The following is a 20,696-nucleotide window of genomic DNA, read 5'->3' as shown; positions in this document are numbered from 1 at the left end:
AGATTTCATTGCTATGTTGCTTTTTAGTTTTTAACATAGAATGAGCGATGGAAAATAACTAAGTAATTGGCTTAGGTGCCAATTAGTTATTTTCCAGCCATGACATCAAATAATAGAATGCTGTTCGTGTACTCCCAAGAGTGGCTTCATTCCATGTAACACGATGCAATTCAATTCAAAAATATAATTCCAGATTAACCTAATCCTCGACACGACAAAAGTTGATCAGAACACCCGCAAATGGCTGCCGCTACAACTGAACGGGCTGGCGGAGTGCCCCGTGCGGCGCGGAGACGCCCTCGTACCGCACGAAGAGGTCATATCCACCACGGAACAGCTCACTGTCATGTTCAGTAACGACATGGGCTTTGGCAGGCCGGGCAACTTCTCCGTGGGACAGTTTGGCAACTTTATACACATTGAAGTCAGGGTGAGTTATTTTACAAAATACTCTCTGTGAGTTGTGGCCTCATACCTCACGAGGTGGTCATATCCACCACGGAACAGCTCACTGTCATGTTCAGTAACGACATGGGCTTTGGCAGGCCGGGCAACTTCTCCGTGGGACAGTTTGGCAACTTCATACACATTGAAGTCAGGGTGAGTTATTTTACAAAATACTCTCTGTGAGTTGTGGCCTCATACCTCACGAGGTGGTCATATCCACCACGGAACAGCTCACTGTCATGTTCAGTAACGACATGGGCTTTGGCAGGCCGGGCAACTTCTCCGTGGGACAGTTTGGCAACTTCATACACATTGAAGTCAGGGTGAGTTATTTTACAAAATACTCTCTGTGAGTTGTGGCCTCATACCTCACGAGGTGGTCATATCCACCACGGAACAGCTCACTGTCATGTTCAGTAACGACATGGGCTTTGGCAGGCCGGGCAACTTCTCCGTGGGACAGTTTGGCAACTTCATACACATTGAAGTCAGGGTGAGTTATTTTACAAAATACTCTCTGTGAGTTGTGGCCTCATACCTCACGAGGTGGTCATATCCACCACGGAACAGCTCACTGTCATGTTCAGTAACAACATGGGCTTTGGCAGGCCGGGCAACTTCTCCGTGGGACAGTTTGGCAACTTCATACACATTGAAGTCAGGGTGAGTTATTTTACAAAATACTCTCTGTGAGTTGTGGCCTCATACCTCACGAGGTGGTCATATCCACCACGGAACAGCTCACTGTCATGTTCAGTAACGACATGGGCTTTGGCAGGCCGGGCAACTTCTCCGTGGGACAGTTTGGCAACTTCATACACATTGAAGTCAGGGTGAGTTATTTTACAAAATACTCTCTGTGAGTTGTGGCCTCATACCTCACGAGGTGGTCATATCCACCACGGAACAGCTCACTGTCATGTTCAGTAATGACATGGGCTTTGGTAGGCCGGGCAACTTCTCCATGGGACAGTTTGGCAACTTCATACACATTGAAGTCAGGGTGAGTTATTTTACAGGATGCTCTATGTGAGTTGTGGCCTCATACCTCACGAGGTGGTCATATCCACCACGGAGCAGCTCACTGTCATGTTCAGTAATGACATGGGCTTTGGTAGGCCGGGCAACTTCTCCGTGGGACAGTTTGGCAACTTCATACACATTGAAGTCAGGGTGAGTTATTTTACAGGATGCTCTATGTGAGTTGTGGCCTCATACCTCACGAGGAGGTCATATCCACCACGGAGCAGCTCACTGTCATGTTCAGTAATGACATGGGCTTTGGTAGGCCGGGCAACTTCTCCGTGGGACAGTTTGGCAACTGCTCGCTCAGCAAAATTGATTTTTAATTTTGATTATTGTTATTTTTTTTTACAGTGTGAGCCAGGAGATTATGAGAAAGTGGTGGATCATTTATACGAAGTATTGTATGCTGCCGAAATAACCAAGGAGAGGCTTCTGGTGTTCGCGCAGAGACTTATCAACGACGTCGCGCAGGTAAATATGTACATGCATAAATATGTATGATAACACACGTACCATTATAAAAAACACGCTACTAACATTTCTTATGTGAAGTGCACTTTAAAAACTACACTCACGTTGATGGAAGCCGAAGAACCTCTCATTTTGCATATGTATTTCACCAAATCACCATAATTCTTTCAGTAGCCATTAGAGTGGTAAAAGAAAAAGAGCGTTTATTTGAACACCTCTCTTTTGTCGAGGCGTCATAGTGTGTTCCAATATCTTTGACACCTAAACTCATCTGATTGTATCGGATGATGGACTATTCTAAGCAAGCCTGACATTCATAACCCATAATCACAAATGTTTCAAATTCACTACCGCAGGTCCGCAGGAGCGGCCACAAGATGGTCTACGATCTCCTCCGGGACTCCGTATACAGCTCAGACAGCAACATTCACTGGTGCTCCGTACTCCGACAGCAGCAATTCCTCAAAGAGCTCATAGAAAACCTCAACGCGGGCGGCGACCGAGCGGAGACCGTTCTGAAGGAAGCTAGAGACTCGTTTAAGAAAATGACGGAGCATGTGTGGCTGCATTTGGCGACGGACTTCGAGAGATATCAGCTGAGCACTGAGCCGTGGAAGAGGTTCCCTGAAGTTGGGAAAGCTCCGTGAGTAACGTTTGAAATGTCCTGAGGGCCAATCGCGAACCACGTGCGACGAGTTGCCTCCCTGTTATACTTACGTACGAATTTACAAGTGCGACAGAGAAGCAACACGTCGAACGTGGTTCGCAGTAGGCCCTTTGTTGTTGAACAGTTGGCGTGAGTTTGATAGAGTTGTGCCGCTCAATCTTGCGATGTTTTTTTATTCACGTTGCGCATTATTAAGTCGAGGAGACGTGTTGAAATTGTTGAATTCAGAGTATATGGCGGAATTAGTCCTCAACGAACTAAACAGGTACATTATTTTTCATACGGTAGAACATTTAACACATTCAACACCAAGAACCCGACTGTCGGGTACACTGTTCGTAGCGACTACGCGCTACATACGGCGAAACCGTGGCTACGCGCTACGAACGTAACCCGTAGCACTTAGTGGTAATGAATGTGTTAAAAGATAATGTAACCCTATTTTGTTCCCTATACTTTACATCACAAACGTCATATGTTTATAGAAAATTGGCGTTTATGTGGATTTCCCATGCTTTGTCAATGCATTGCGTTTTACTTAAAAAGTGTGTGCAGAGTTTTTTTTTAGCATTAGAAAGAAGGTAAGCCATCTTACATGTCTTTTAATTGATAAACACTTTTCAAAATCAGTAACTATTACTTATGAAAGCAGAAGAATATAAATGATCGTGTTAGATTCATAATTGTTACATATTTGCCAGGACTTATTTTTTAAAACGTGCTTTCCAATTTAAAGACACATCAAGATTGTTTACCTTATTTCTAACGCTAAAAAACCAATTATAGCTACATAATAAATCATAGTACTAGGTACAGAAGACTCATTATCTAACAAAACTCGTCTGTTACGGTCAGGACAGATATGGCCGCTAGGTGGCGACAGCGCCACGCGCGGCTCATGGCTAGCCACCAAAAGTGGTGTGGAACGGAGGTACTTTTAGCCACCTGTAGCAAAGCGACGAAATCGCGGAGTGAGCCACGCCTGCTATAGCTCGGTTCGGCTGTAGTAGATATTAGAACAGTTAGGGCCATTTGCACCGTTCACTAACCCGGGGTTAACCGGATAAACCTTTGCGTTACCATGGTTCCCAGTACAATTTGACACTAGGTTAATGATTTAACAGGTTAATCCCGGGTTGGTGGACTGGTGCAAGTGGCACTTAGTAAGATATTGGTCGTGTGTTGCAGGCCGTCCCTGTACTGGGACGCGGAGCTGCTGAGCGGGTGGGGCGGAGGGTTCGTGGTGGGGGTGGGCGGCGTGGAGTCGTCGTTCCTGGCCGCGCTCAGCCCCGGACCAAAGGGACTGGTGTTAGAGCAGGCGGCGCCCTTGCTGGTCGCTCTCAACTACTTCACGCAGCTCGAGGTGCGTGCTGATACATTCTAACTAGGACGTTTGTGAGACATTACAACTTGTATGTGGAGCTTCTGAGCGGGTGGGGAGGAGGGTTGCCATTGGGCGGGGTGGAGACGTCTGTTCCTGGCCGCGCTCAGCCCCGGACCCCAAGGACTGGTGTTGGACCAGGCGGCGCCCTTGCTGGTCGCTTTTAACTACTTCACGCAGCTCGAGGTGCGTACTGATACATTCAAACTAGGACCTTGTGTGAGACATTACAACATGGACGAGTTCTTCTTGGACATGCTTCTCAGCGGGTTGGGCGGAGGGTTGGCAGTGAGTGGTGTGGAGACGTCCGTTCCTGGCGGCGCTGAGCCTTCAGGCAGCTCGAGATACGAGTGCTTTTATGTTCTAATTGGATCAGACGTTCAAGTGTGGAAAGGAGTCAAACATATGTTACATATTAATAGTATTACAATCTCTACAATAATCATCTAACATCATTACGTAGCTGTTGTTGACGAGAAACCAATGACAATTTTTTCGCGCAAAAGACGTATGTATTGATGCTCTTCATATAGCATCCGTATGAAAAAATATGTACATTATTAAACGTTTAATTGCTGATTGTCCATACCACTGTCAAGGACTTTTTTAAAACGCTCAGCTTCAGAGAAAATATTTATTAATCGCTTGGCCCTTATTACTTTTTTTTACTACCTTTCTTTCTTCTACTTTAACCTTTTGAACACCACAGACGGCATTTGACGTCGATCGTTTTTTGATAAAAATCTACTGAAAAACACCCCACTTTTAGGTTGGCATTATTTATTCATAAAACTAAATTTTACCCCCGTGGCGTCCGTGGCACGCCAAATAGATGCGCCGTTTGGCGTTCAAAAGGTTAATAATAGCGACCAAAGAGGTGACTGTAAAAAAATACTGATAAACGGAACCTCATTGAGTTTAAGTGTATCTAATGGCTGTTTAAATAAAAGTACAGTCGGAAGTAAAATTGTTTGTAAATATGTCTAAAAAATGTATTGGTCTTTGATTGTTGGCAGGGCCCGATGTGGCGGCTGATCCGCGGCTGCGGGCTGTCGTACGGCTACGGCGTGCGGCCGGCCTTCGGCGAGGCGCGCATCGTGTTCTCACTCTACCGAGCCACCAACGCCGTGCAGGCCTACACCAAGGCCAAGTCCATTGTGGTAACAATATTTTTAGGATTCCGTACCTCAAAAGGGGAACCCTTATAGGATCACTCGTGCGTCTCTCTCTGTCCATTCCCCCCCCTTAGTACTCTCCGTGGTTTCGGAAGTCGCAAGCTTATTGCTATCCACATGAGTATAATTTAGTCATTACAATGATCCCGTTCTGTGATCGATCGACATTACGATACACTTTCGCCATGGCGCAAGCTATTTAGCTTTTGCTCAATCGCGAGAGGAAGCTAAATGCATGCTTTATTGTAACTTGGAAAATCTAACTCCTTATTAATTCAAAACAAACATTCTTTGCTTTAAAAGAAAACGAATTCGATGTTAAACTTGTCCTATATATTACAGGAAGAATATCTGGCTACGGGTAAATTCGACGAAGACTTATTCGAGTCCGCCAAGAGCACGGCGCTGTTCGAGGTGGTGGAGAACGAGAAATGCACCGCCGACGTCGTGTCGCAGTCGCTGCTCAACTACTTTAAACAAGTCTCTGAAAACTACAACAGGTTGGTCTAACCCACAGACAGGGCTGCGAAACTCCTGACTTCAGTCAAACTCGGCTCCGCTCGGCTCAGCATTGCTCCGAGCAATTATTAGGGTTGGCACCACTTGACTTCCTTTTGCGTGCACGACCACAGATATAATCACTTGATTTTTGACAACCCTAAATAACCGAAAGGGATAGTGCCATATAGGGAAACGGATAGGAATAAAGACATGATTCGACCCTGAACCGCTGTCAAACTTCGTTTTTGTAGGAAGTTTCCTTTCTGTACGGTAGTACCATTAATTATTCTGTGCCACAGACAAGACATCCTCCAGGCTGAGCATAGTAGCTCTACCCCCTCTGTCACAAATACGCTAGTTTTAGTCTTGAGTCGAAAGTGTCTTTGTGTGACGTCCGTGTCTTTGAACGGACGAATCATGGCACCGGTCCTCGCTCACCTCGTCCCCCGCACCCCCGTATTTTTGGCAGCATCGGTTTCATGAAATGATTGCTCTAAACTCCGTCTAGAGGATTCCTAGTCTATGGTCTAACCACTAACCTCAGTTATGTAAAACGAAATTGAACCTTGTCGGAATGCACGAAGGTTGATATTAGGCTGTAGCCGCGCGCGTATTTGACGGTTAAAGTTGGATGAAATTGTTCAGTTGGCGTATTTCAAGCTGTTGTTGTAAATTGAGTCTTCTAGCGTTGGTAATGAAGTCGCTATTTGAGTCTTGCTTATTTACATCTCGGCCTAAAAGAAATATTCGTATGCATTAAACACGCGTCCTGATACTCCGGCGTATGTTTCGAAAGCGTTTCCCTCGAGCACATAATACGTTGTGTAACAAATTATTGCACCTGCAATAATTTGCTAAGGGAGAAGTGCACGCCGTCCGCGAACGTCGACATACACGTCACGTGCCACGCGTGTACCGTGAGGCAACACGTAACATCGAAAACGCGCAAGTACGCCGCGGAATGACGATGAATCTCCCCGTTCGTTCATACGAGTTTCGCAGGTTTACCCCTGAACGGTTTCACGTACTCTTGAACTCTCTCTTGTGTGTAACAAATTATTGCACCTGCAATAATTTGTTACACAACGAAGGCCGCAAAAATATCTTGACACAATCTTATTTGTATTTATAAGAGCGTGTCACAAATTTTTGCGGCCTTTGAAGTGCACTTGGGCAGTAAGCTACCCTTTATCTGAATCTAAATTGAAGTCCAGTGGATTACCAATTTAATTGTTCCACAATTAACCGGAAAGTATCTTAAAGTACCGCGTATATATCAAACAGCGCCGAAATTACAGCTATTGTTTTTTTTACCATTTCTGTAGTAATGTTCCTTATTGTTGTCCAGGGACCTCGTGTGTGCCATAGCGTCGGTGACGCCGGAGACGGCGCACGCGGCGGCGGCGCGGTGGCTGCCGAGCTTGTTCGACGTCGACCAGAGCAAGACCTCCATCGTCTGCCACCCCACCAAGGTTAAGGAGCTACAGGCTGCTTTCGAGAAGTAAGTCTTATTACACACACTAAACATATAACCGTAAAGGTGAGGTGAACCCATCGCAGTTAACTTTTGTGGCGCAATACGGTAGTCTGTGCGCAAAGAGAAGGGAATGTATGGGGTCCAATACATTCCACAACTCTTCTCTTTGCGCACAGACTTACCCCCTTATTCATAAACGTTTACTAAAGTTGACAAGCCGATAATAATCGTTTCTCCCTTTCCATCATACCAATACGTCGGAAAGGGACTAACGATTATTATGGGCTTCTTAACTTTAGTAAACGTTTATGAATAAGGGGGTTAAGCATTAGGTAACTTACTGTTGCACAGAGTTGCTCCATAAAAGTTAACTTGGTGTGGATTCATTTTATTAATGCTTCAGCATTTACGAAGTGTGCGAATTCACAACGAAGGCGGATCATAAAAGATGAACGTAACCGAAATGAGCGGTGTCATACTAGGATTACCCGAAAGAACCGGTTCACTCATTGACTCCCAAGAACCCTTGTAAATGAACACTGTTAAAGTGGTATTAAGGTATATGGTAAGGTAATAATGTTGGCGTGTGTGTGACATTTTTGTGAGGTTAAAAGATGACAAGATACATAACATAATATTTTCTGTAGGTATTGGTCAAAAAATCAATATGTTGCCATACTCGCCATTTGGCACTACCTAGCGATAAGATCCAAATTATTTCGTTGTTTGCATCTAAATTTAAATTGCATGTGTTTTCAACAGCATATTTTCTTTCAGGATCAATGTGAAACTGGATGCATTCGAGTCAATGGAGGCCTCGCATTTCAACAAATGAAAACCTAAATACGTACTGGCTTACTGCGAACTGCAGCAATAACAATATCAAAGTCGAGTTATCGGCGAACTTTATACAGTATTGTTTTGTATTTTTTTATATTGTCAAACAAATCCAGAAAGAAATATGGGACATGTCTGTCCATATTTCTGCCGTCCATCTTGCAATAACTTTCTTTCGTGCATTTATTTGTATTTCACAGGAGCGCAATTTTAATAATTTAATAATTACCGCTAAATACCTACTAATTATAAGTGTAAAATTTGTAATAATCTAATAATTTGTTCCTTTTACTTGTATTTTTGGAAAGTTTGTCACAAGTTGCATTTCTAATGAAATTCTTGTCGCGTAATGTGATAACTAGTTGCAAACTTTTCAGAAATCACTATATTTTCAATTATTGGCTGTGCCATTGTAATAACGTTGAGCGAATAAAGTATATGATGCATTTTAACGATGAAGTTGTCATTTCAAAATAAAAGCTCATGTTTTTGTGATAATGATAAAGTTTAATCACCTTCATCTTAAAGCTATGTCTATACAAAAAAAATATAACTTACGTTTAGTCAGATATTTAGTGAACATCATTATAAATCATCTCACAACCGCTGCAACACCTCCAACATAGAATTCATACCCAACCATAGAATAATATCAACTTCAACATTAATGCAGTTATTTCATAATTCCATCATATTCAACAGCAATACATTGTATCCATAACAAATGATAGCGTATAGAGAAAGATATCATTTTCTCCAAATATATAATTAATAATTTTAAAACTTTCTCGTGCTTCGCATGTCTGTATCTGTGAGCTTGTTGTCTTGTTCTAAATGACGAGACTAAATACATTAAATTTATACGTTTACAAGAAACATCACATTTATTACCATCTAATATTATGCGCCATTTAACTTTTATTTACATTTGTTTGTTATTTGGACAAAGTCTTTCTTTTTTAATACTGGTTAGTTGATCAACCATCGCCGGAAATGAGCTTATAATATGAATGAGGTACAAAAATAAACTGGCCCTTTAAGGATGTCATAAACCATTATTATAACCACTCGCATAGGCCTCGCTAAACATATCCCAACCGTAAAAGGTGAAATATATATACTATGAATACGAATTACTCGAGTGAGTACTAGTTACAATTACAAGACATACAATTTCATATTTACAATTAGACATAAATTTGAATAAGGAAATAAAATATTTTCTAAAATAATTCAAGATTTATAATTTTTATCTGCATATTGAAATGCATATTAAAGCACCAACATATGTACGAAAATACTTTTAGCATTTATACATACGCGTCATATGTAAAATAATGATATACGTGTAAGGTCATCTATAACATAGTAACAAGGCGATTCAAATCTTCAGAATTAGAATACGCTACGGTATTAGTACTGGAGTGCTCAACGTTCTTGCTTTGAAGAGAGATTTGGTAAACGTCATAATTACCTAGGTACGCGTAACAGTCTACATATTATATTAATTCACTATGGACATCTAGATACTCGACGAATATAATTATCCTAATTAGCTGAACACCTTAACTAAATACGTTATTAATATACGACTACGTAATAATAAAGAGGCGGCCCCATTTTCTTTACCTAACAACTGTTACACTTATCTGACGAATGTCCCATATAATTATGTACTTTTTGTACACTTTTCCGCTTCCTTGTCTGACACGGCGTCGATCGAAGTAAGACGACTTACAGTACTACATTTATTTAGTTAAACGTATCAGGTAGACTTGCCACTTGTGATGTGAACTGTAATATAAGTTACTTACTCTCCGCGTGTCAGATAATAATCAATCGTAGCAGTTTAACTCGGTGTACACAGACGTGTAATGCACCATCATGTTTTCGTGGTAAACACAGTGTAGTCCTCGCTCCTCAGTCACGGTTGGGGCTCTCTGTAGCGGAATGGTCTCAACAAACCGCCTTACATAGTTTTTTGGATCGCTTATAAGCAAGAGGAATTATTGAAGCAATGACTCCTAGTCTAATATTAATCAGCCTCGCTTATATCATTACGACATTCGACACGCAGTCACGTAGGGCGGCACGATTTATTAAAAATGAGATACTTATGTGCCAACATTTACATCGACTGTTTCAACAATTACATCGGTCGTATATCGTAATGATTATAGCTTCGATTACACTAGTGAACAACTAAGCAATATATCAAAGGTGTACACAGTTAGTGTCACCTTCCAATTTGTTCATTCCATTGCAAAGTTTGTCAATATTTTCTGTGTAATCGTGGTTATAAAGATTAGTTATCATATTCGACGTACAAGGCGAGTTGTTCGGTCGTATTAATAGATAACTCTACTACCGCTGCGTTTTCGAATACAATTGCCATAACATAATTATTTCGCCAAGATACATAATGTAACTTAAAATGACGCCTGGACCAGCCAGCGGTAAATTTATAATATTTATTTTAGGGTCAAAATGACAGCAGAGTTATCATAGTCGATCTCAAATACCCTTCAGATAAAATTATAAAGAGGCAAGAAAGTCATTTAAATAATAGAAACCTATCGGTGAACGTAAAGAATACGGTCACGATGAAGTTCATAGACTTCAGCAAGTTATAGAATGTGACGCGAACGGCGCACGGTTCGACTACGGGACCGGCCGAGCTCGCCCGTCTCGGCCGGATCACTACATGCCGGGGGATGTCGGGTAAAGAAACCGACAACTTTGAATGCCTCTCTCTCTATCTTCCGGACGGGTGGGTTGGTGTGAGGTGCACGGGGTAGACACGTGGCCGGTTACATGATGGAGTTGGCGTCTATGGGCGGCGCGTGGTGGCGCAGCGCCTCGCGGATGTAGCCGGCGATGCTGGCGTCGGCCACGAGGTGGAAGAAGTAGAGGTGCTCGAAGCTCTTGAGCGAGATGGAGCGCAGCGCGGGCAGCCGCAGCAGCAGAGCCGCGAACCGCCCCTCCTCGCCGCCGCGCGCGCGCCGGCAGTACTCGTCCAGGCACGAGAACATCTGAACATACACATCAACATATAAAACTCACGAGCTTAAAAATATATGCCACGAAACTATAATTCTCATTTACTAATTGAGCATTTATTAATTACATACTTAATTGAGCCGTGTAATATTTCACTAGTGGGCACAGGCGCGAGAGGCTTCGTCTCATGCGCGAGAGAGCTCAGTCTATAATTCCCAATTCCCAACCTTGAATTTCTTAGCTTTGCATTTTTTTTTTTAGTATGCAGGTTTTTTCCTTATTAACCGAAAAGCTACGTGTTTACGTATTCGCCACTAAGGAGAAAAATTTACTTTTATATTTCGGTAATAACTCGATAACCGTGCAACTTTTACTAGAGTCATGTAGGCTGGTTAAGTTTCTCTTGAGTTGACCTATTTCTGGTGTCACTGTGACGTGGTAATTCTGGGACACCTTCTATGTAATCGTAACTAATTAAAATAACTTTTAAAATTTTATTTAAAATATTCCCGTCCATATTCACCCTTGGCTACTCTTCAATTATTATGAAGGAATGTTACTTACTTTTTCTCGTAAATTGTCAACATCCTGTCGGCTTTTCAACCCTTTCACATCTGTAATGAAGAAGTCAAAAATAGATATTAAATTACGCATTATTTTATCCGACACTATTACAGCTGAATGTATGTAACTAAAATACTATTTAAAATATTTAGGAATGGAGTTAATAATAACAAGTATAATGCAAGGACTGTAAAGTAAAGAATAACTTCAAATGGGTCAAAACGCATTTCCAATGTCTAATTCCCTTGGACGCATTTTTGAAAGTGTCGAAGGAAGTTGTACTTAAGCCTATAAGTTGTAAAGTTGTAGCCCGCGACCTCTACCAAACAACCAAAAACATCAAAATATTGAGACAGTCGTAAATATGGACTAAGACGGTATATTAGCCACAAAATAGAAACTACAATAGAAACTATAATATATTTTTTTTTTACACAAGCATTTATCGCTGACTGTACTTTTCTTTCAACAGGCAACTAATACTCTCGCAACTAATACGCAAATAGGCATTGGACCAAAATATTGGACAGAAGCAATACAATCCTTACACATGTATGTGAACTTTCAGCTCAATCGAATGGGAAGTGGGTCTAATTTAGCTTGCAAGATGTGACACAAACATACATACAACCCAATAAAAGCTTGTAAAAATGCTGTGTTAAGACGAAACAGGAGCTGAGATTTAAATATTTTAGGTAAATATAGTATAAGCGACTCATCTCAAAAATCGAAGCTTCGTATTCGACTGTTTCCTCCTCCATAACTTATCCAATCGTAACCAAATTTGGAAATCTAAATGATTATAAAATTATCTGTGTCCGTTGCCGTTATCCGTTTTGCTTTTTTGGCTAATTGATATCAGTTTTGAATACCACGCCTCTCATTGCGGCATAGTCAATTAGGCCATTTTTGAAGGGCTCTAGCGCCTTAAAAAACAAAAATATCAAAAAAAGCTAAACGGTCCGACACAGATATTGACAATATTAATCTGTGTTGAAAAAAACATTGCTCTAGCTTCAAAACCCACGGAGGAAACAGTCGATTACGTTTGTATGGAGAAATGACCACTCCTGTTGGCTCTTAATATGGTGTAGTGACCTGGGTTGAGCAGCACGATGGCCTTGAGCGCGACGTACTCGGCCTGGTCCATGCGCAGCGAGCGCATCTTGAGGCTCAGCTCGGACAGCACGCGGTCGAAGATCGGCCCCACGCCCGCCTGCTGCGCCGAGTTGCGGTGCAGCGTCATGCCTGCAAACACCATATAGTATAAATATAATATAAATAAATATATTATTAGGACATTTTTTACACAAATTGACTAAGCCCCACGGTAAGCTCAAGAAGGCTTGTGTTGTGGGTACTCAGACAACGATATATATATATAATATAAATACTTAAATACATAGAAAACAACCGTGACTCAGGAACAAATATCTGTATCATCATACAAATAAATGCCCGTACCAGGATTCGAACCCGGGACCATCGGCTTCATATGCAGGGTCACTACCTGTTATGTCGAGGTAGTTTGGCGCTCGAACGCAATGAAAGCGCCAATAGTCCGAGGCTGAAGTGATGCCTTTCACCCGAGTTAAACACTCTACTTTTCATTTCGAATAAGAGGAAAGTAAAATGCACGTGTTTTTATAAAAACATGGCTAAATATAAATTAATTTATTTTTCACCACACCAGCTCGGAAAGAATTACTTTGCACTTCAAAAACGAATAGCAAAGTTGCATTTTATCCACATGTGAGGCAAAGTAATCAAATGCAAATTTTGAGTTGTTTTCTTATGTTTACTGGTAGAATTGACTTTTAAATGATGATTTTGGATGATAAATATTTAATAACATTCTTGTGGATTTGATTTGGTTTGATTTTGTTTGATATTTTATATTTAATATTTGCTTCGGGTTGGTGTGGTGAAAAATTTTGTGTTTCACTCGGGGGCAAATTTTGTTTAACCCTCGTGCTTTGAAACCCTCAACAACTTTGCCCCCTTGTACAACAAATAACTATTTTAGGGTACTTTCAATTAACAATTTAGGCAAAATTATCGTTATTTGTGACGTCCCACAGGTAAAAGTACCTTGTGGCAGTTGACGCTTACGCTATTATTAACGCCGCTCCAATATTATTGCGGCGCTATGCGACGTAAGCGCCAGCCGCCATAAGGTACCTTTTGCCATGGAACGTCACATTTATGGAATGGGGATTCAAATATCAGAATTGAAATTGTATAACAAATCTATTACCCAAATTACAATTGCTTATCGTAAAAAAAATCGTACATACTTGGAATCTAAAATGCTCTAGTGGAGACACGTGTCATTTTCTGCACACCTATTAGGACAACAATGACCCTCTTTCAGAGCATGAGAAATGAAAAATGTATTCTTGCTTACCCGGCATGAGGCACATGAGCTGCGGCTGCGTGGTGCTCCGCGTGCCGTCCCCGTTCTCCCGCTCGTCCTCCAGGTACTGCAACATTCCAATTAAAACATTCGTTACGTCTCAAACATCACACAAAAACAACTCTAAAAGCCTGTAAAGATAAACATGCGTTTGTTTATATTTCGCGGCGAATTTCGCCGCCGCTAAAATACTGCGCTATACTTTGCCCTTGAGACAAAGGCGTTTTTTGACGCAGTTGCACTAGAGGCTATAATTGGGTAAAAAGCTAGGCCATTTTACACGTACGCTGGGCCTCATAGTCGAATCACGTTCCAGTACTTTGTCACCTTTGCTTTGAAGTAAAATAAACACTATACATTTTAAGTAAGTAATTATGTATAAAATGCCTACTAACGATATCACACGATATGAGCGACTAACTATATACCTCTTCAATTTTATAGGCAAGGACCAGAAATATTCTCACATTTATTTGAATATGAAATTTACAAAAAAATATGTGTAATAATTTTTTACCACAGCAACGCGAGGAAAATACGAACTATTGTGTTGTATGTATTTATTTATTTCATACACATTAATTTACTGCTTACACCACCAACACAATTCCTCAAATGAGTCCTAAAATGTGTAAATAGATTAAAACTCCATTATGTTTGCACCACAATGAAATCAATTAAATTAAAACTAACTACAGTTCTTAACTATGCACCTTTTTTTTTCAATTCATTTAGTACAGAAATATAAAATGGTGCATTACGTGCAAGACACATTACTTTTTTATGAGCCATGTGCTTATTAACAATATACGAATTTTACGGTTATTGTACACTACATCAATTTAGAAGTATCACTTTTATTGCAAACATTTTATTATTCATAATTATAATAACACCTTCGCAGATGTGATTTGGGACCCAAGGCGATATTTCAGCCAATGCCAGCGCATTGGACAAATGAATCGACGCGCACCATCTGTTTTTGATTATTGTTCAATCCTAGTGGCGTCCGCAATTTGGCTGCGATTAAGCGGTTTCATTTGACTTTACGAGTAATAGGTGTTACGACACATTATGAGCTAAACGGTGTGTCACAAATTAAAAAGAATAGTCTTACGACCGAAGTTAAAAACCAAAAGATTTTAGCAATTATAACATTTGATATTATACAATGTTAAATATTGATTTAAACAAGTACTAACTGTCTAATACCGGGTGTGGCCAGTAACACAAGCAAATAATTAAAACATATATTGTACTCCTCAAACGGTGACACTTTTGTTCTACAATTTTTTAAAATTATGAAGTATTTAGACTCCCTATTTTTCATACAAAATAAATATTATCTTCAATGGACGCCATCGTCACGCCATATCATTGTGATTGACGTTGCTTGTCACGCCTTACACATAACAAAATTCGCAATACATTGCGTCTTAGAATAAACTTTAAACTGTATTAAAACTCAAACCACAAGTTATTTTTAAAAGTAGCTGAACAAATGTTGGTCAGTGTGAGGAGTAGAGCCTACAGTTAAATTTTTTGCTCATATTACAGGCCACACCCGGTATAATAACACTTTAAACTCTCGCGTTTTATACACATATTTAATTGTACAAACGGGTCTACCGCGATATAACTCCGCTTAAGTATGTGTCTAATACAAGACCTTATTTCATTACCAAAAGGTTCACGCAAAAGCAACAAACAATGTGATTGTGTCGTACCTCCATGGAGCGCCAGGCGAAGGAGAAGAGCAGCAGCTCGTTCCAGGAGGCCTTGATCAGCGCTACCTGGTCCTCCAGCACCAGCTGCCCGAAGTGCGGGATGTCGCGCGCCCACACCACCAGCGCCGCTATCTGCTTGTATGTGTTGCAACATTGTGGTCGTGGCGTACCTCCATGGAGCGCCAAGCGATGGAAAAGAGCAGCAGCTCGTTCCAGGAGGCCTTGATGAGCGCCACCTGGTCCTCCAGCACCAGCTGCCCGAAGTGCGGGATGTCGCGCGCCCACACCACCAGCGCCGCTATCTGCTTGTATGTGTTGCAACATTGTGGTCGTGGCGTACCTCCATGGAGCGCCAAGCGATGGAAAAGAGCAGCAGCTCGTTCCAGGAGGCCTTGATGAGCGCCACCTGGTCCTCCAGCACCAGCTGCCCGAAGTGCGGGATGTCGCGCGCCCACACCACCAGCGCCGCTATCTGCTTGTATGTGTTGCAACATTGTGGTCGTGGCGTACCTCCATGGAGCGCCAAGCGATGGAAAAGAGCAGCAGCTCGTTCCAGGAGGCCTTGATGAGCGCCACCTGGTCCTCCAGCACCAGCTGCCCGAAGTGCGGGATGTCGCGCGCCCACACCACCAGCGCCGCTATCTGCTTGTATGTGTTGCAACATTGTGGTCGTGGCGTACCTCCATGGAGCGCCAAGCGATGGAAAAGAGCAGCAGCTCGTTCCAGGAGGCCTTGATGAACGCCACCTGGTCCTCCAGCACCAGCTGCCCGAAGTGCGGGATGTCGCGCGCCCACACCACCAGCGCCGCTATCTGCTTGTATGTGTTGCAACATTGTGGTTGTGGCGTACCTCCATGGAGCGCCAGGCGATGGAGAAGAGCAGCAGCTCGTTCCAGGAGGCCTTGATCAGCGCCACCTGGTCCTCCAGCACCAGCTGCCCGAAGTGCGGGATGTCGCGCGCCCACACCACCAGCGCCGCTATCTGCTTGTTGCCTGCAATCACATTATTACTACTATAGGGTTACTATTTACATACTTGAAATTAGTTTATACTAAAGTCACTAAAGTATAAACTTTCAGATGTAATAACTAATAAGGCTCTAATCTCTTTGTTTGACATAAATGACATAATTATTGAAAGTCATAATGATTGTCAGATTATCATTAGTCATAATTCATAAACCATTAACTTTTCAAGATCTTCGCAGGGTTATCCTATAGATAGGTTAGGTTAGGTTTGTTCCATGGCAATCCTGAAAAAAACCGCGTAACTGAGAAAAATCAAATTATGACTAACGAAAAGGTGGGCAAAAAATAAATTATGACTTACATATTTATGGGAAACAATAGAGACCCAATAAGGCTGGAAAATGTGTACGCTTCTAGTTTCTATCCGCGACTTCATCCGCGAAGAAGTCGTTCAGCTGGGTTAAAGCCAAAATATTTTTTATTCAAATATCATCCTAGTCTAGATAATTAACAGAGCAATTTATTGATGCAATCATTATTGTTCGTGCATTAAGAGTGCTTACAAAGGAATGTCGTATAACGAAAGGGTGTAAAAAAGTTGGAACTGGCTTTCCAATAATTCCAATCAATAAGACAAATTTAAAAAGTAAACATGATATACCTATAAATACGCACAAAACGTCTTGAATTTCAATCAGTCATGTAGCTGTTGACTTGTCCTTGGCATTAATTTCTTACCAACTTTTGACCTGTTTTATAATGAGCGTAATGAAATGTCTACTAAAAGGTAGACAGTACGGGCGGTGTGGTTTATTTGCGCCGTGCTCAAGTACAAGTACCCATAATAATTATAATTAGTTTAACAGAAGCATCGTCTCGTTAACATACTTGCCAGTTATTATCGCAAAAATAACAACAGATATGGCAGGCACGCATAGGTACTTAGGTACGAAGATTAAGTTAAACAAAACAGAGTGATTTTCCCTAACAGGTCACGAATGCTATCTGCCCATCGGGGCCATTAAAAACTAAAGCGAAGAGGATTCAGCATACTAAAACATTATTCAGAATAACAAACACCTACATTCCACTTTTTCTCCGCGACTTGGCAAGCAAGAGGAAAAATCCCTTAAAAATAACGCAACTTTTTGTCGTCATCGAATTGATCTACTTATTTAATTTTTTTGTCAACACTCATACTTTTTATTGTTCCGTTGTGTTGTCGGACACGCTTTATAAATATTTATGATGTCACAAATACGTAACGGCCAATATAACATGTGATTTTGTTTTTTTTCGTATTTGTTGCATAGGTATTCAAAATTAGGTATAGGACCCTACACACCTAGGAGGAACGAACAAATGCGGGAGTGAATTAAGTTACTCGGTTAAAATATGTGGTAGGTACCTACAAATTGAATTACATTTATTTCCATACTCTTCCTTCTTATTAATACATTTATAAAGTAAATGCATTAATCACAAGATATCGTTTCAAAGTCTGCAGGTCCCTTTAGAAAGCGATACCTACAGGTACGTATTTAAACGTCCCACTAAATTCATCACGGGTTTCGCACAAAAGTAATACAGGCAGCCTAGCCAAGGTGACAATCGCTTGCGCTTCGCCATCGAATCGCTTTGTCTCTCTATCACTCTTCCTTATAAGTGTGACAGTTGCGTTTCGATCGCTACGGAGCGTTAGCGATTGGCAGGTTGGCTACGCGGCCTGGTTATATAATGGATGTATAATAAAATATACAAACGAATCAATTCCCATCCTCCAGCTATATTAAATTGCCTCCCATTAGCGTGCCAGATTACTGTAATGATAGTCAATTGACAATTCTAATTCTAAATTAAACTGATTTTATACGTATTGAAATAGACATAAGGTAGTTTTTCGTTATGAAGCAAATACGCTGCTATTTTCTATGAATCCTTTGCAAATAAAGAAATTAATTTGCTTTAGTATATCTAAATGCAAATTAGATCCATCTCGTAAATTTTATTATTAGACACGAATTTTACCAATTTAGTCTTCACGAAAGCGACTGCCATCTGACCTTCCAACCCAGAGGGGAAACTAGGTCTTATTGGGATTAGTTCGGTTTCCTCACGATGTTTTCCTTCACCGAAAAGAGACTGGTGAATATCAAATGATATTTCGTACATAAGTTCCGAAAAAGTCATTAGTACAGTCGACGTCAAAGATATGTTAACACTTATGCACCTTACTCCTTTGTAATAAGTCGAAATGTGTAAACATATCTTTACGACTATACGAGCCGGGGTTTGAACCGTATACATTACAGATAGTAAACACGTTACCTATCTGGCAGAGGCTGGAGACGGGCACTCGGTACCGCGGCGGCACGTTGGTGTCGGAGCCGACGCGCAGGAACTGGTACTCCTCGCTGGGGTCCGCCACCAGAGACTCCATCTCCAGAAGCCGCTCGATGGACAGCTCCTGCACAATATACAAGTTATATGAGAAGCATATACGTTACACTAGAAAAACGGGGTTTCTGATTGTTATCCTTAATTATTATTTTTATTCTAACACTATGTTTATACCAGCAAAAACTAACGCTAAAATGTAATAAGATTAGACTGCCGACATAACTACCTTCTCTCATCACTAATCAGGATTTTTCATTTCGATTTTTGATCAATTATAAATTAGTGTTATATTTATACATTATTCTTTCGGGTCTACCGTAGGGCCCGGCGCAATTATTTATATAGATGTGTATTAGATTTATTATTAATATCAAATGTATCAATTCGACTTACTGGAAATTACCCACTAGAAACAATTCAAAGCGATATGTGGATTTATATGTAAAGAATAAACTAAAACATGCGACAGGGGTCTAGCCAAGATGACAATCGTAGATCCACAAACGCCAAACAAACCGAAAACATGTACCGAGATGACAGATGCTACTATTTTGTTTCGATTGGCGTTTTCTATCACCGACTGGCATCTTGGCTAGGCCCCTTGTTCGGGCATAGTTTGCTACAGCTTTAAGTTTCACGAGTAAGTAGCAGTCGCAAAGTTAACACAATAATGTATCATGTAAAGGTAAATTGCTACTAATTAAGTAAACTTTTTGGCAGTCATTTTATTAGGCAAATGGTAATTATATTAGTAGAGTTTGGGCGGTTGCGAAGGTCCAGAGCGGTTTTTATTTTATTTATTAGCTGATTTGTATTTTGTTTGGTCAGTACAATGTTACTACGATACCTAAGGTTCGAATACGAAAACCGTCCAAGGCCTGAGGGAACGCAAGGGTGTTTGTTGGATTCTACATCAATTAAAATTATTTTACAAATAAGTAGGTAACCGAAGTCATTATCATACGCGAAACGCAAGCGCTGACACTAAAGCCACTGAATATTATAATATTTATTTATTAACACAAATTTATGCCTGCGAGCCCAAGCCTTTTAGTCATCTCTGACACAATTTACTGCTATTTTTATTTTATTTTATCATATGCAAATTGAGTGTCACCGCAGTCTCGTCTAACTATAGACAAAGCAATTTAATATTTTATGCATAAGTTATAAAACGTATGCACATATTGTGGGATTTTAAGGTACTTTACTTGCTCAAACTAAGCGAACGATAAAGTTATATTGCACATACGCGAGAAATTACTAGAAGCTATACGAGTCTTTAATTGCTTTGAGAACTATTTAAATATACAAACTTAATTGAAAGTTATTTCGCCAACAACGGGTAGAATATCAGTAAAATATAATATTTAAATACAGTATCTGTCTGATATATCTGGGTCTGAATATAGTATCTGTATACTGCTAAGACGAATTAATGACAAGACATTTTCTTTTAATATCTGTATAGCTCTAGACCAGCGGTTCTCAAAGTTTTTTGGTGACGGAACCCTTTTGGAAAGCGAAATATTTGACGGAACCCCGAATTATACATTTTCGTTCGTCACTGTGGACCAGATATACCTGGTGCTGGTTTTATCTTATTATTAAAAGTATTTTCGCGGAACCCCAACAGAG

At 40.9% G+C, this 20,696-nt stretch overlaps 2 protein-coding genes across 6 annotated transcripts in view; one reads left to right on the top strand and one right to left on the bottom strand.

Annotated features, from left to right (window-relative positions):
- The window catches only part of LOC134663640 (uncharacterized protein C05D11.1-like), a 33,527-nt gene extending 25,093 nt beyond the window's left edge, over nt 1-8,434 (top strand). Inside the window, exons 11-18 of the mRNA XM_063520062.1 lie at nt 194-430; nt 1,825-1,944; nt 2,301-2,587; nt 3,800-3,974; nt 5,009-5,152; nt 5,510-5,667; nt 7,017-7,169; nt 7,923-8,434. Coding sequence (XP_063376132.1) covers nt 194-430; nt 1,825-1,944; nt 2,301-2,587; nt 3,800-3,974; nt 5,009-5,152; nt 5,510-5,667; nt 7,017-7,169; nt 7,923-7,980 — 1,332 coding nt within the window. The 3' untranslated portion in view covers nt 7,981-8,434. The remainder of the gene's footprint in view (nt 1-193; nt 431-1,824; nt 1,945-2,300; nt 2,588-3,799; nt 3,975-5,008; nt 5,153-5,509; nt 5,668-7,016; nt 7,170-7,922) is intronic.
- A 1,795-nt stretch (nt 8,435-10,229) lies between these two features.
- LOC134663648 (protein ultraspiracle homolog) overlaps nt 10,230-20,696 on the bottom strand; it is a 55,351-nt gene continuing 44,884 nt past the window's right edge. For all 5 annotated transcript variants that reach the window (XM_063520079.1, XM_063520075.1, XM_063520077.1 and 2 more), the window contains 6 exons: nt 18,987-19,125; nt 16,540-16,682; nt 13,954-14,029; nt 12,645-12,794; nt 11,547-11,596; nt 10,230-11,014 (listed from right to left, as the gene is read on the bottom strand). In XM_063520079.1, the coding sequence (XP_063376149.1) occupies nt 10,793-11,014; nt 11,547-11,596; nt 12,645-12,794; nt 13,954-14,029; nt 16,540-16,682; nt 18,987-19,125 (780 nt within the window). In that variant the 3' untranslated portion in view covers nt 10,230-10,792. The remainder of the gene's footprint in view (nt 11,015-11,546; nt 11,597-12,644; nt 12,795-13,953; nt 14,030-16,539; nt 16,683-18,986; nt 19,126-20,696) is intronic.

This window comes from Cydia fagiglandana, chromosome 4 (genome assembly GCF_963556715.1).
Source record: "Cydia fagiglandana chromosome 4, ilCydFagi1.1, whole genome shotgun sequence".
Lineage (NCBI taxonomy): Eukaryota > Metazoa > Arthropoda > Insecta > Lepidoptera > Tortricidae > Cydia > Cydia fagiglandana.
This window is presented reverse-complemented; position numbering and strand designations above follow the sequence as displayed.